Here is a 17,100-nt window from a genome sequence, read left to right as displayed (position 1 = left end):
GCTCATGGACTTCCAAGGACACATGACTGGAAGGTAGTTGTAAGTACAGGTTTAAGATAAAGACACAGATTTTAGAGTCAGCTTCATATGGGTGGTATGTTGAGCCATGTTAAGCAGAGGAGATTCACTCAGGAAGAATAATTAGAGTAAGAAGAGAAGGAAACTCATGAGACCCCAATAAACAGCAACATTTAAGAGAGGCTCGGAAGAATTAGAACGTCAAAGGAATTCACGGTGGCTCTAGGAGATAAGAGAAAAAAACAGTAAAAGGAAATTATAAGCAAAGCAAAATCAAACCTCGCTATGATGAAGTCAAGATATTGTTGAAATAATTAGGTTTATTTTATTAGGATTTCCCAATAACTGGGCTCTTTGGAAGCTTAGAAACCGTTTTGTTCTTAAGGGCTTTTCTTGTAATAAAGTACTCATAATAAAAACAGCTGACTATCTTATCTGAGCCTCACAATATCCCTGCGAAATGAATAAGGTAAGTGCTGTTATCTCCATCTATTGAATAGGATTTGACATTTTATCAAAAAGACACCTGCACTCATATGTTTACTGCAGCACTATTCACAATAGCAAAGTCATGGAATCAACTTAAGTGTCCATCAACAGATGACTGGATTTTAAAAAGTGGTGTGTATATATAGATATACACACTATGGAATACTACTCAGCCATTAAAAAAATGAAATCATGTCTTTTGCAGCAATATGGATGGAATTCGAGGTCATTATCCTAAGTGAAATGCCCCAAAGTCAAAAACTGCATGTTCTCACTTAGAAGTGGGAGGTAAACAATGGGTACACATGGACATACAGGTGGAATAATAGATACTGGCAACTCCAAAAGGCGGGATGGTGAGACAGGGTTGAGGGATAAAATACTACCCACTGGGTACAGTGTTCACTATTCTGGTGATGGGTACATTAAAAGCCCAGACTTCACCATATGCACTATATCCATGTAGCACAACTGCACTTGTACTTCTACATTTACAAAAAAAAAAAAAAATTCTTGCAAGGATAAAGAATAAAGCAATAAAATAAGATAGAATAATTATAGGATTTGACCTTTAAAATCACAAAAGCAAATGAGAAGTTCCAAAAGAAGTGTTTGAAAGCCTACCTCTTTAGCATTAAATTCTGTGCCAGCATTGGTCTCAGTTCGTCAGGCCCCGTATCTTTTAAGTTGCTGAGAAAGCCATGGGTGCTAAGGTAGATGTTGTTTACTTTTCCACTCTGTGTTTGGCAGGTCAACTCTCCATTATACAGCAGCAAAGGTTTATGAGCAAAAGGAACTTTGGTGCTACCAGCCAAAATAACCTTGGCTCCTACATTATAAAACAGACATCGCAATGCTGAAAGCTAATACTCAGCACAAATATCAGAAAGAATGTTTTAATTTTACTGCAATGGGAAATTCGTTTGTCAGCGAATATACACAAAAGGGGTTTAGTACCTTGTATAGTGTCCTTGTGAAAGACATAAGTGTACACCTTATCATCATCATAAGCAATAAATACACCTTTATCCATTGGCCAGTTTTCCCAAAGAACACCTTTAATGGTTGGTGAAAAATCTGGAATCTCATAGGTAGCGTCATTGACCTACAAAATAAAATTTACAGATTTGCCCCAAGTCTGTACTTGAATCATTATCATTTGCCGTGGTAGAAGCCTGTTTGCAGCCTTAGCTGGCTTAGCTTACTGAGTCATATTCAATCTAACATCACTCCAACAACAACAGGAAAGAAAGTTTCTTTTTCCATTCCTATCCTAGGTCTGGCTTGAAAAAACTATAGTTATTTGGAAAATCCAAGGTTTGATCTAAAATCTGGCAAATTTGTAGGAGAACCCACAAGTCTAGACACAAAGCTTCAGGTTAAGGAAAAAAAATTAAAGCTGCTCAGGATGACAGAAATTTAAACTACGAACACACTTGTACTTGTGTTTAGAAATTTTTCAATAATACTGAGTATTTGATAATAGTGGGTATTAAGAAACAAATTAATTCACATGATTGAAGTAAATTACACTAGGGATGCTTTATTTCAAAAGCTTCTCTAAAATGCATGTCAACAAATATAAATATACAATCATCCCTCAACATCCATGAGGGATTGGTTCCAGGATCTCCCACGGATAGCAAAACCCACAGATGGCCAAATCCCTGAATAAAATGGTGTAATATGTGTATAAACTATGTACACCCTCCCTTATACTTTAAATCATCTCTAGATTACTTATAATACCTAATACAATATAAATGCTACGTAAATAGTTGTCATACTGTATGGGGAATATAGACAACAAAAGTTTTCTGCACAGGTTTAGCACAGACAAAACCATCCATTTTTCCCCTGAATATTTTTGATCTACAGTTGGCTGAATCCATGGATGAGGAACCCACAGATAGGGTGGGCTGACTGTAATATTATACTAAATAAGCTATTTACAAAAATCAGTCCATATAAGTCCTGTGAACTCAGGCAGGTAGGCTTATATATATCCTGAATAGGGAACTGAAAAATATCTGCCTCATCCTACTCTCAAAATGAGAATGAAATATAAAATTCTTGCAAATAATAATTCATACTACAAAGCTGTGTTATTTAACATAGTAGTTGCTATTATAACATCTACATGTAGCCAGATGTACCTATTAAGCACTGAAATGTGCTAAGTCCGAATTGAGATATGTTTAAGTGTAAACTACACAGAGAGTTCGCATGAAAAAAGATTGTAAAATATCTCATTACTTTTTTTATATTCAATTACACATTGAAATGATAATATTGAGATACCATTGCACACCAGTCAGAATCGCGATTATTAAGTCAAGAAACAATAGATGCTGGCAAGGCTGAGGAGAAAGAGGAACGCTTTTACACTGTTAATGGGAATGTAAATTCGTTCGACCATTGTGGAAGACAGTGTGGCGATTCCTCAAGGGTTAAATTAAATATATTAAAATTAATTTCATCTGTTTGTTTTTTATCTTTTAAAAATGTAGCTAATAGAAAATTTTTAATTACATATTTGGTTCACATTATATTTGTATTGGACAGTGCTACTTACAAGATATTGTACTAATTACTTCATTTAATTCTAACCTTATACTCTAGAAGACAGATACTATTATTATTCCCGTTTTACAGATGAAGAAACTAAAGTACAGAGAAATCTGCCCAAAGTCACACAGCTAGTAGGTTGACGAGCCAGTATTTGAACCCAGGCAGTCTGGCTCCTGAGTCTCTGCTTCTAACCACTATGCTATACTGATTCTCACTTTGTATAGATGAGCACATCAGTGCCACTGGACTAGTGGCCGAACTGTTTTTAAAAAAGATTTAGTGCTTATTATGTGGCTAACACTATACTAAAAGCTTACATGCATCATCCTATTTACTTTTCATTTAACAACCCTACAAAGTAGGTACTAGAACTGTCTCCATCTTAGACAGAAAAACTGGAAATCCAATCAAAGTGAGAGCTCTTTAACAGAAATTATCAAGAAAAAGAGAACTGTAAATGGAGAAAGTAAAAATGATTGAAATCACCTTGTTTAAGGCTGACCTTACTCCTTACCCTTTTCCTAGCAGCTACACCCTATTTCTGAATTTAACTCCTGACAGATACCTGATTTACCCTCCTACTCTCTTGTATATTCTGTCTAAGCCACAGTTTCTAACTGTGGTGAACGCACACAGGGGAAATTCAAGGCAGCTCTAATTAGTTCCCTGTTATAGAAAGGAAACCTATACAAGGTGGAATTTCTGTATTAAGTAGAGGAAACTCAAGGTTTATCTTCATTTATGTCATCCTTCCTCATTTGCTTTGCAATTGGGAGAGGAATGCATTGACTAAGAACTAGCAGATTAGGAATTTGGCATATATAATCCAGGTACATCTGTGGAAATTTGTTATACTTGTCAAATAAAGAAAGAAAAGAAAAAGAGAAGAGAAGGAAAGGAAGGGAAGGGAAAGGGAAGAGGAAGGGAAGGAAAGGAAAGGAAGAAGGGGCGGGCATGGGGAGGAAGTAAGTCTTTGTATCAAGTGAAGTGTAGCAGTGAGGAGCAGGCTGTTTACATTGGGGAGACAACACAGTGAGACCTAGGCACCTGGAAACAGTATTAAGGATGGGTCCACAAGCAGCTGTAGCTTATGTGAATTTGACCAAAAACACAGTAAACCATTAACAGGATATAAAAAGTAAATGAAAAATCCAATTATAGTTAACTAATGTAAAGGCACATCTCCTTTTTTCTAAATCTATTTTCAAAAAAGTTAAGGATGTTTAAAAATATGAGTGACTGATTTTTAAAATGGGTTCATCCATTTTTACTCATCTAATACAGAAATACCTGTCCCTTGTGCTCAGGATCTTCAAGGAAAGAGGAAAATCAACTGAGGTGGGCAGAAGGCACAGATAAGCTCACTGCCTATCGGGAGAGAAAAGTCATGTACAGGCAGATACACTATAATTATTGTATTGTGCAGTAAGTATATGATAAGTTTGAAAGTGGTTTAGGATATAATAACTATTTTTCCCATTAAAAATCTTTCTGGGATGGCCACTATGAAAAATTACAGAATAATGGAAGAAGTTTTCTTGATACGAGAAATCTATCATAAACATGATATTATGAAGATGACAGCAAAGAACTACAATCCTTGGCACTAATTAATAGAAAATTTTACATGAGATAGGCTTTAAACACACTTTTTTTCCCTATATTGCATTTCAAAAAATAAACATTTAAAAATGTTCTAGACTTACTGGACAGTAAACAAATCCATCACTTTTTTCATCAATGAAAACTAATCTGGTCCCATTTGGGTCGGGAAAAATCTTTTTCACACTGACAGGATGTCGATAATCATTAACGAATTGCCAGTCTTCAATGTAGAAATACTGAACGACACCAGTCTAAAAAAAAAAAAAAATCCAGCCATGAAAATATAAAAGGTAGTCAAGGAAATCCTAACTTTCAACATTTAAATTAAACATATGTTCTAATTTTAAGAGAAAAATGTCATGTTTTTGATGAAGTATCTAAGAATAATATTTAGTATATGTGAAAGGTACAGACTCAAGAAAATAAATAAAATGGGAAAAGCTGGGCGCAATGGCTCTCGCCTGTAATCCCAGCACTTTGGGAGGCCACGACGGGCGGATCACAAGGTAAGGAATTCGAGACCAGCCTGGCCAAGAGATCAGCCTGGCCAATATGGTGAAACTCCATCTCTACTAAAAATACAAAAATTAGCTGGGCATGGTGGCGGGCGCCTGTAATTCCAGCTACTTGGGAGGCTGAGGCAGGAGAATTGCTTGAACCCAGGAGGCAGAGGTTGCAGTGAGCCGAGATCGCACCATTGCACTCTAGCCTGGGCAATACAGCGAGACTCTGACTCAAAAAAATAAAAAATAAAAAATAAAAATAAAAATAAAAATAAAATGGGACTGTACCTGTGATTAAACAGTCTATTAATTCTAACATTCTTAGTGATATTAAAGCATAATTGATTTTTAGATTTCCTACTTGCTAGAAATACCCCTATTATATAGGAGTAACTTTTAAATACATTATTTCAATTTTTTGCTATTAATAAATTAGAAAATTAATTTTAAGACAAAAAAATCCACCTGATAGAATCAACTGAATGTATATTAGCAATGAACATGTACATACCAAATTAAAAATGCAATACCATTTACAATTACTCAAAAAATGAGATACTTGGGTATAAACTTAAACATAACATGCCCAGGACTTGTATGCTGAAAATTATAAAACACTAATGAAAGACACAAAATATTTAACTAAATGGAGAGGTATACTGTGTTCATGGATGGGAAATTAACATGTTAATTATTCCCATCTGATATAAAGGTTTAATATCATTCTAATAAAAGAAATTTCAACAAGATTTTTTTGTAGATAGACACACAATTATTCTAAAATTTATACAGACTGATAAACTAGAAGAGCTAAAACAATTTAGAAAATAAAGTGGGAAATTAGTCTACCCAATTTTAAGGCTTTCTTTTTATAGCTATAGTAATCAAGACTGCGTAGTATTGGTGGAAGAACAGATACACAGATCAATGGAAGCCTGAAATAGAGACAGATATGTTCAACTGATTCTTTTTCCTGTTTTAAAGATGCCTGTATTTGGCCAGGCGTGGTGGCTCATGCCTGGAATCCCAGCACATTGGGAGGCCGAAGTGGGTGGATCACGAGGTCAGGAGTTCCAGACCAGCCTGACCCCGTCTCTACTAAAACATGGTGAAACCCCATCTCTACTAAAAATACAAAAATTTGCTGGGCGTGGTGGCGTGTGCCTGTAGTCCCAGCTACTCAGGAGGCTGAGGCAGGAGAACCTCTTGAACCCAGGAGGTAGAGGTTGCAGTGTGCTGAGATCGCGCCACTGCACTCCAGCCTGGGCGACAGAGCGAGACTCCATCTCAAAACAAAAACAAAAACAAAAAACGAAAAACAAAGAGGACTGTACTTTTATTCTTATTTTTAATAGCTTTATTGATATAATTTATACACTATAAAATTCACCCTCTTAAAGGATACAACTCCATGGTTTTTTGTATATTCACAGAGTTGTGCAATACTTCATCACAATCAATATTAAAACATTTCATAACCTCAAAAAGAAACTCCACTTGGCTGTCAGTCCATATGACCTTCAATGGGCAAATGTTAAACAAACTAGTACATCCATACCATGGAATACGACTCAATAACAAAATGGAACAAACTATGGATACACACAACTTAGATGAATCTCCAGAGAAGTCTGCTGAGTGAAAAAAAAGCCAATCTCAAAATATTGCATACTGTTTGGTTCCATTTACACATTATTGAAATGGCAAAATTATGGAAATGGAGAACAAGTTGTTACCAGGGGTTAAGAATGGGGTGGCAGCAGAATTGTTCTGTATGTTGACTGTACCAATGTCAATATCCTGGTTGTGATTACTATAATATTACCACTGCGGGAAACTAGGTAAAGGGGTACCTAGGACTTCTGTCTGCATTGTTTCTTACAACTGCATGTGAATTTTACGAGGATCTCAAAACAGAAAGTTTAATTAAAATTTAAAAAAAGATAACATTTTGGACTTCTATTCAGGGCAAGATAGAGAAGGATAATCTTTTCAAAAAATGGTGCTGGAACAACTGGATATCATTTGCAAAAAGTGATCTATACCTCATGGCATAAACAAAATTTAACTCAAAACATCATGGACCTAAATGCAAAACATAAAACTATAAAATTTTTAGAAGAAAACATAGGAAAAAATTTTGTGACGCTGGGTTAGGCAAAGATTTCTTAGCTATGACACCAAAAGCATGATCCATGAAAAAATAAATTGATAAACTGGACTTTGTAAACATTAAAAAAAATCTTCTCTTTGAAAGACACTATTAAGAGAATAAAAATACAATCTGTACGCTGGAAGAAAATATTTGCAAAGCATACATCTGATAAAGGAGTTGAATCCAAATATATATAAAGAACTCTCATAAATCAATAAGAAAACAACTCAATCAAAAATTGGTCAAAAAATTTGAACAGACGCTTCCCCAAAGATATACAGAAAGCAAATAAACATATGCTAAGTGCCACATCATTAGTTCATTAGGAATCCAAATTAAAATAACAATGATACCACTACACATCTATTAGAGTGGCTAAAATGAAAAAGACTGATTATGTCACGTCTTGGTGAGGACAGAGAGGAACTGGAACACTCATACACTGTTGATGGGAATGTAAAATGGTACAACCGATTTAGAGAACAATTTGCCAGTTTCTTGAACATGAATGTTGATAGAGGCTTTATTTGTAAATACCCCAAACTGGAAATAACTCAAATGTTCACCTATAATTCTTGGATAAGCAAATTATGATATATACATACTATAGACTACTACTACTCAGCAATAAAAAGAAATGAATTACTGACACACACAACAGCATAAAGCATCTCAAAAAAATTAATGTTGAATAAAAGACAAACAAAAAGTAGTACATACTTTATGTTTCCATTTATATAAAACTCTAGAATATACAAACATTTATTACATTTACAGTTACAGAAAAAGCATGGGGTGGGGACAGATGAGAGGGAGGAATCGTAAAGGAGCAGGAGAAAACTTTTGGGGGTGATGAGTATGTTCACTATTTCTGAGCCTCAAACTCCTGAGCTCAGGCAATCAGCCTGCCTTGGCCTCCCAAAGTGCTGGGATTACAACAGGCATGTGCCACCACGCCCGTCCAAATTATATAACTTTAATAGTGCATTTTTTTGCATATCAATTAAACTTCAATAAAGCTGCCAAAAAACATGATATTTTCTGAATCACTCAAGAATGAAACCAGGATAGTTGCTGCCTTATGAACAGACTACTACACTTATTCCAAAAGCACTGTGGCATAGTGGAAAGAGTAGATTTTCCATCAGGAAATCTTAGTTTAAGTTCCACTTTGCTACAGACTTGCTAGCCTCTCAATCTTCAGTATCTTCCTCCTGAAAATTTCCCTGTGTATTTTATAGATAGTGAGATAAAATAAGTGAGATCAGGGCTCTATAAACTATTAGTGTCATACAAATTTCCTATTCCATATCACCAAATTACCTGATATATGAGACCTACCTTACTGATGTATATTATCTCAAAGACTTACTAGTTTAGGTCAAACATAAATTTTAAAAAGTCTCTCAGATGGCATGCTTTAAAACATGCTTTAAAGCATGCTTTAAAACATGTTCTTTTAAAAAAAATAATTTAGACCAGGCTCCTGTGTCCCATGCCTGTAATTCCAGCACTTTGGGAGGCCAAAGTAGGAGGATCACTTGAGACTAGGAGTTCAAGACCAGCCCGAGCAACAGAGGGAGACCCAGTTTCTACCCCCACCAAAAAAAAAAAAAAAAAATTAATTAGCAGGTTTCTAAAATAAATAAATAAATAAATAAATAAGAAAATATAAAAAATGTTTCAGCTGGGCACGGTGGCTTGCGCCTGTAATCCCAGCACTTTGGGAGGCTGAGGCGGGTGGATCACGAGGTCAGGAGTTCAAGACCAGCCTGGCCAAGATGATGAAACCCCGTCTCTACTAAAAATACAAAAATTAGCTGAGTGTGGTGGCGGGTGCCTGTAATCCCAGCTACTAGGGAGGCTGAGGCAGAGAATTGCATGGGCGACAGAGAGAGACTCTGTCTCAAAAAAGAAAAAGAAAAAGAAAAAAAAATCAAGGAGGTCTGTTTCTAAAAAAAAAAAAAAAAAAAGAAGAAGAAGAAAAGAAAAAAGAAAAATAATTTAAAAAACTAAAAATTAGCACGACATGGTGGCCTGCACCTGTCCTAGCTACTCAGAAGGATGAGGCAGGAGGATTGCTTGAGCCCAGGAGGTTGTGATTGTAGTAAGCTATGATTGTGCCACTGCACTCCAGCCTGGGCGACAGAGTGACACCCTGTCTCTAAAAAACAATAATGATAATGATAATTTCATGTGAGAAAGTGGAAACTTTTAAAGTAGTAAATAACTTTTTGTTTGTTGTTGTTTTTTGTTTTTTTGTTTGTTTGTTTTTCAGACGGGGTCTTGCTCTGTCACCCAGGCTGGAGTGTAGTGGCGTGATCTCAGCTCACTGGCAACCCACCCCTGGGGCTCAAGTGATCTTCCCACCTCAGCCTCCTGAGTAGCTGGGACCACAGGCACACATGACCACGCCCGGCTATTTTTTTGTATTTTTATTAGAGATGGGGGTGTCGCCATGTTGCCCAAGATGGTCTGGAACTCCTAAGCTCAAGCAATCCACCCGCCTCGGCCTCCCAAAATGCTGGGATTTTAGGTGGGAGCTACTGCACCCGGCCACTATTTTGCTAAAGTGGAAAACAAAGCATTTTCTAACAACTTAATTCTTTTACAGACTGAACAAGGTAACAGGCATGATATGCTTTGAAAAATCTGTGAAAACTGTTTACAAATATAAGATGCTATAACTAGTTTATGTGCATGTGGCTAATGTCATATTTGGAGATTTAGGGTACCCATGGTTCAAAGGACCAAGAAATTGAAGTCAGATTCTCAATATTCAATTAATTTTAATATTTGCTGAATGCCTACTAAATGCAGGCATTAGAGATCTGAAGTTGAATTGTCTATGTTCATCACCAAATTAAATCCTTAAAGCACCCAGATAAGGAAAACAAGGCTTGGAGGGGTTAAGCACCAGCTAGCAAGTAATAGAACTGGTGTTTGAACCCAGATTTGCCAGGCTCCAAAGTCTGAACTTTTCACTAGGCCATCAAAATTGCTTAAAAATCACAAAACCACTGATATTAACAAATCGTGCCACCTGTGTGTTCTATATATGTACAGTCATTCGCCACATAATGTTTCGGTTGGCTATGGACTATGTACATGATGGTAGTCCCATAAGATCAGGATGGAGCTGAAAAATTCCTATTGCCTAGTGACATCATGGATGTCATAATGTCAGAGCATAAGGCATTACCCTGAAGTTTGTATTGATGCTGGTGTAAACAAACCTCGTGTGCTGCCAGTTATATAAAAGTATAGCACATATAATTATGTGTAGTACATAATACTTGATGATGATAATAAATGACTGTAACTGGTTTATGTATTTATCATACTATACTTTCTATTGTTATTTTGGAGTGCACTTCTATTTATTAAAAAAAAAGTTAACTGTAAAACAGGCTCAACCAGGTCCTTCAGGAGGTATCCGGAAGAAGGCATTGTTATCACAGGAGATGACAGCTCCATGCATGTTATTCCCGCTGAAGACCTTTCAGTGGGACAAGATGCGGAGGTGGGAGACAGTGATACTGATGATCCTGATGCTATGCAGGCCTGCACTAATGTGTGTGTTTGTGTCTTAGTTTTTATAAAAAGTTTAAAAGTTAAAAAAAGTGAAAAACAAGGAAAAGCTTATAGAATAGGATATAAGAAAATATTTTTTAAGAAAATATTTTGTGTAACTGTACAATGTGTTTGTGTTTTAAGCTAAGTGTTACTACAAAAGAGTCAAAAAGTTTTTTTAAATTTAAAAGCTTATAAAGTTACAGTGAGCTAAGGTTAATTTATTTTTGAAGAAAAAATGTTTAAATAAATTTAGTGTCCCTAAGTGTACAGTGTTGATAAAAATCTATGGTAGTGTACAGTAATGCTGCAGGCCTTCACATTCACTCACCACTCACTCACTCACTCACCCAGAGCCATTTCCAGTCCTGCAAGCTCCTGTCATGGTAAGTGCCCTATATAGGCATGCCATTTTAAATATTTTATATCACACATATACTGTACCTTGTCTATGTCTAGATAGCATTATGTTACAATTACCTATAGTATTCAGTACAGTCACATGCTGTACTGGTTTGTAGCCTAGGAGCAATAGGCTCTACCACACAGGCTAGGTGTGCAGTGGGCTGTACCATCTAGGTTCCTGTAAGCACACTCTATGACTTCCACACAATGATGAAATTGCCCAATGACACGTTTCTCAGAATGTATCCCCACTGCAAAGAGACACATGAATGTATATAATTAATCACAGATAACTTCATTAATTGTATTGGATTCAATACAGAAAAAAGACTGGTAGGAAAAGAGAATGACTGAGATCACAAAATAAAAATTAAAAATTCCCAGTGTTCTCTAAAAAAGAAGGCGATACATACATCTGTACCATAGATGAGGAAATCACTAGTTAAGGCGTGGCATAAGATACGGCACTTATCATCCACTGCTGGGAAAAGCCGAGTCTCGCGTTCTTCTTGAGCATCCAAGATTTCGCTTTCTATCTAAAACGTAAAGAATAATAATGGCTCACAGATTTATTTGAGTAAACCATCCACACAACATCTAGGGGTGTCTTTTTCTCAAGTTCAACTAAACATTCAGGCTCCCAAGACTACCAGAGGTCAGTTTAGTCAGGAAGCTATCACACAGGAACCACGGCTTGCCAGCAAGGTAGCACAGATGTCCCTCTTAGTGTGAACAGTCTTTACTGCAGGCTCTGCAGCTATTTAATTGTTAATCTCTTTGTCTTCCTAGATGTAAAGAGCCATGAAACAGATGTGAGAGATGCCCTGGCTTAGAAGCCCCCTCTTCACAGGTGCCAACATCTCTTGAACAACTCAGCAGGCATGGTTTCAAAGACCCCCACACACAAAATGCCCGAATATGAGTCAACACCTTCCAGGAAGCCCAAAGGTATGGCATTCCCATCAGGTTTTTATAGTTCATGTATAGTTCCTTCTAGCTCCAATTTACCAACAGGGTAATTATTATTATTATTACTGTTTTACTAAAGGCTATGTTGTGAGTAGCACTGTTGGTATTTATCAGGTTTTTGGGGAACAGGGTTAGAAAGTCAACAGAACTTCTAATATAGAAGGGGAAGGGTTTTGTTAATCCTTTACTCACACCTGGCTTTCTAGTTAGTCTGTACATCCTTGCTTCCTGACCAATATTCTTGATAATCAGACATTAGGCTGTTCATTATAACTTAGTGCGTCTCCAGGACATCAAAATTATACTTACCAAATGTAACTGGACTTTGCCTTCAAAAAGTGCAGCAGCATAGTCAGAATGAAGGCAAATACTGGCTACTGTTCCCAGATACTCCATATCTTTCAATTTTTTCACAGCTGTAGCAATTTTTAAAAACCAACACATTAAAATATTGGTAAAACTATCTCATACATACTTGCAAATAATTTTAAAAGGTGTGCTTTTGCAAAAATATTCTGAACTTAAAATTTCATTTTGATCTTAAATGATTAAATAATTAAATTGAATCTTAAAGATTAAATTTCATTTTAATCTTAGTTGCCATATAAATTTGCCTTCAGGCATTCCATTATGGTTTACCTGAAACAAAGTAATAGAAAATAAAATTATATGCAAAACAATTAAAGAATTAAACCTTAAGTTGCAAGAAACTTAATGGTATTTCCTGTTTAACAGGTTAATTTTCAGGTTTGTTCTATTCCTGAGGGTTATCTGACCTAGAATTGGGGAAAGGTGATGGGGAGGAGGCAGGGGAAGAAAAAACAAAACAAGGTTTTCCTCACATGCTAATAGCTATTATTCAAAGAATAAAAGGGGAGACAGAACTAACATTTATTAAGTACCCACTAGGTTTAAGAGTGCTTAAAAAAAGTCACTGTGCCAAGTGAGACCACACATTTTATTTAATCTTCCTCATGATCCATTAAAAGTAGAAGTATCCTCATTTTCCAGATGAGTAAGGCTCACAAGTGTAAAGTGATTTGTCTATAGTCACTTAGCTAACAGAGGCAGAAGGGGAAATTAAATCCAGGGCCTCTCTAATTCTGAAGCTCACACTCTACCCACTATGCTATGCTGCCTTCACTACAAAGGTAAAGAATAAAAGCTTTCTAAAAATTATGCAAATTTTTAGAAGACTTACAAAACCATTTAAGCTAAGAATGAGATATGTGAATAAAAAAGAGTGAAAGACTTGGTCCTAAAAGAAACTTGCAGTGCTTCCCAAATAACAGAAATTATGTGCTAGATAAGAATAAACAACTGGATTTAGACTTGCCATTCTCTCCAAGGACATAAAACCAAGCTCGATTATTCATTCCTACAGCCAGATGATAATGACCTACTGCCACAAAGTTGGGTTCCACATCAACAGAAACTGTGATTGGTAGCTCCTATAATAGAGAAAATAGTAATAAATCAACAGCTAAACTTATTTTAATTTTATTAATAAATAAAAGAAAAATAACACCATTTTCATACTCCTTCAACAGGGTTGGCTACGGTGACTTCAAGGAGGGAGGTGAGATAGGCAATCCTTGTGCTGCAGGCATCCCCAAGTATGGGAAGCTTGGTCAGGAAAACATGAAGTGAGCCCCTTTGGGTAGAGAGTGCTAGCAACTGGCCATCATCAGTCCAGGACAAGGTACCCAATCCTGAAATAACCGACAAAATAAATGATTATTCAAAAACAATATATAGTTGCAGGCAGCAAACAAATATTTTCATTTAAGCTACCAGAGACATAACAATTTTCAAATATTTTCCTTACTAGTTTAAGTAGTTTTTTTTTTAGACTAGGAAATTTGCCATGGATTGGCGTAAGAATATGAGCACTGGCTCATTCCCTGTGGCTCAAAGGGAAAGTACAGTTATGTGTCACTTAACAACAGGGCTATGTTCTGAGAAATCTGTCATTAGGTGACTTTGTTGTTGTGTGAACATCAGAGAGTGTACTTACACAAACCTAGATCAAATAGCCTACTACGTACCTAGGCTATATGGTATAGCCTATTGCTCCTAGGCTATAAGCCTGTATGGCATGTTACTGTACTGAACACTGCAGGCAAATGTAACACAGCAGTAAGTACTTGCACATTGAATCATATCTAAATATAGAAAATGTACAGTAAGCCTGAGCAACAAAACAAGATGCTGTCTCAAAAAAAAAAAAAAAAAAAAGAAAGAAAGAAAGAAAGAAAGAAAAGGTAGTAAATATGGACCATGTATGTGGACTGAAACATCATTATGTGGGTCATGACTGTATATAAGAATTTATACTTTACATTAGAATTAGGATAAAATTCACTATAAATCTCTGGATCAAAGTAGACATATCTTTCTAGTCAAGCAGTATGAGAACATAATTACTAAAATAAGGAGACTATTTTAGGGAACTCTAGTGAAGAGTATTAAAATTTATTTCTGGCCAGGCACAGTGGCTCACACCTGTAATCCCAGTACTTTGGGAGGCCAAGGCAGGCGGATCACCTGAGGTCAGCAGTTCGAGACCAGCCTGGCCAACATGGTGAAACCCCATCTCTACTAAAAATACAAAAATTAGCTGGGCATGGTGGCACGTGCCTGTAATCCCAGCTACTTGGGAGGCTGAGGCAGGAGAATAGCTTGAGCCTGGGAGGTGGAGGTTGCAGTGAGCAGAGATCATGCCATTGCATTCCATCCTGGGCTACAAAACAAGAATCCGTCTCAAAAAAAAAAAAAAATTTATTCCTCCTACAACGAATGCAAATCACACAATAACAAACACAACCTTACTCTCTGTAACTGGAATGATAAAGTGTCAATCTGCTTCAGAAAAATCAATACCTTTATTTTCCTCATCCAGGTTGAGTATAACATACATGTCTTTTAAGTCAACCAAGTCTTGGATTTTAATGCTGAAAAACAAAAATGTATTATTAAAAAATATATATGATCTTTATATAAAACTGTTTTAGTTCACAAAAAATTACAAACCATGGAATAGGTTACTGGTCTCCAAAATGTGACGTACAGAATGATCTACTGGGTTAAGAAAATATTAGAATTTCTGTACTTCATTATATTTTATCTTTAAACTTTTGGGTTTGTTGTTGTTGTTTGTTTGCTTACTATGTGCAGAGATGGGGGGTGGGTAGGGTTGTGCCTGGCTTAATCTCTGATCTATAGCTTCAGGAATAAGGAGGTTAAAATTGTCCTGAAGAAATTTGGGTACGAAAATATTCTCCTGAGTAGTATTAATTATTGTAAGATGATACAGGTTTCTCTTTACAATGTGTTCCCTTTCTCCCCTGCCCAGAGTTCTTTCATACAAAAGGAAGTGAATTATAGTATAGAAAGAACATTAAATTTGGATCAGAAGGATCAGGTTGAAAGCTCTGAAAAATGCGGGCATAACATTATTTCATACGGTTGTAATAAGAATAAGTAAGTTGATGTAAATGAAAGTTGTGTAGTACAATGTTGGGAACTAATAGTTGTAACATTTCTTTCCTCCTAATCTCCTTTTCTCCTTCTCTTCTCTTCCAGTGTTTTCCTCTTACATTTTTTCCCTCATTATTTTCATTTAATTAAACTTTTAAGATAATTTCAGATTCACATGTAGTTGTAAGAGGCAATATAGAGAGATAAAGAGATTCCATGTCCCCTTTTCTCCCAATAGTAACATCTTGAAACACTATAGTATAATACCACAATCAGGATACTGACATTGATAGAAACCACAAATCTTATTCCGACGTCCCTAGTTTTACTTGTACTTAGTGTGTGTGTTTACTTGTACTCAGTGTGTGTGTTTAGTAACTTTCTCACATGAGATTCATGAGACTCACAACCATAGTCAGGATATAGATAGTTCCATGACCACAAGGATCTCTCATGTTGCCTTTTTATAAACACTCACCTTCTTCCTTCTGACCCCAGCTCCATCTCTAACCTCTGGGAATCACTAATCTGTTCTTTGTTTTTATAATTCTATCTCTTCAAGAACATTATATAAATGAAATCATATAATATGCAACCTGTTGAGACTGGCTTTTTTCCATTCAGTGCAATCCTTTGGAAATTCATTCAAGTTGTTGGGTGTATCAATAGGTTGTTCCTTTTTATTGTTGAGTAGTGTTCTATGGCATGGATGAACCATTCACCCACTGAAGGACATCTGGATTGTTTCCAGTATTTGGCTATTACAAATGAAGTTGCTATAAACATTCATATACAGGTTTTTATCTGAATGTAGGTGTTCATTTCTCTGGAATAAATGGCCAGGTGTGTAACTGCTGGATCATATGGTAATTGCATGTCTAGTTTTTTAAGAAACTGCCAAACTGTTTTCCAGAGTAGCTGTACCATGATGCATTCCCACCAGCAATGTATGAGTAATCCAGTTTCTCCTCATCCTTACCCACATTTGGTGTTATCACTATTTTTCATTTTAGTCATTCTAATAGATGGGTAGTAATAGCTAATTGTGGTTGTAATTAGCATTTCCCTAATGGCTAATCATGTTGAGTATCTTTTCATGTATTTGTTATTATTTGGTGAAATCTATGTCTTTTGCCTATTTTCTAATAGGGTTGTTTGCTTTTTTTACCATTGGGTTTTTGTTTAATGGTAACTATATAAGTAAATGTATTATTTTCATGTTGCATAAATTGATATGTAAATAGATAATTGACATTTAAACAAAAATAGTATCAACATAGTGTTGGGTTGATAACATATACAGATGTTAAACATATGACATACTGTTGGGTC

At 36.0% G+C, this 17,100-nt stretch overlaps 1 protein-coding gene across 15 annotated transcripts in view; it reads right to left on the bottom strand.

Annotated features, from left to right (window-relative positions):
* The window catches only part of WDR19 (WD repeat domain 19), a 106,384-nt gene that overhangs the window by 56,280 nt on the left and 33,004 nt on the right, over positions 1-17,100 (bottom strand). For all 15 annotated transcript variants that reach the window (XR_010156296.1, XR_010156295.1, XR_010156291.1 and 12 more), the window contains 8 exons: positions 15,172-15,242; positions 13,828-14,000; positions 13,625-13,739; positions 12,598-12,704; positions 11,733-11,855; positions 4,785-4,934; positions 1,465-1,612; positions 1,132-1,336 (listed from right to left, as the gene is read on the bottom strand). Coding sequence is in view for 9 of the 15 variants with exons in the window: in XM_063808730.1 (XP_063664800.1) it covers positions 1,132-1,336; positions 1,465-1,612; positions 4,785-4,934; positions 11,733-11,855; positions 12,598-12,704; positions 13,625-13,739; positions 13,828-14,000; positions 15,172-15,242 (1,092 nt within the window). In the remaining 6 variants the exon portion in view is untranslated. The remainder of the gene's footprint in view (positions 1-1,131; positions 1,337-1,464; positions 1,613-4,784; positions 4,935-11,732; positions 11,856-12,597; positions 12,705-13,624; positions 13,740-13,827; positions 14,001-15,171; positions 15,243-17,100) is intronic.

The sequence above is a fragment of the Pan troglodytes genome, chromosome 3 (genome assembly GCF_028858775.2).
Source record: "Pan troglodytes isolate AG18354 chromosome 3, NHGRI_mPanTro3-v2.0_pri, whole genome shotgun sequence".
Lineage (NCBI taxonomy): Eukaryota > Metazoa > Chordata > Mammalia > Primates > Hominidae > Pan > Pan troglodytes.
The sequence above is the reverse complement of the archived record's forward strand: the minus strand, read 5'-3'. Positions and strand labels throughout refer to the sequence as shown.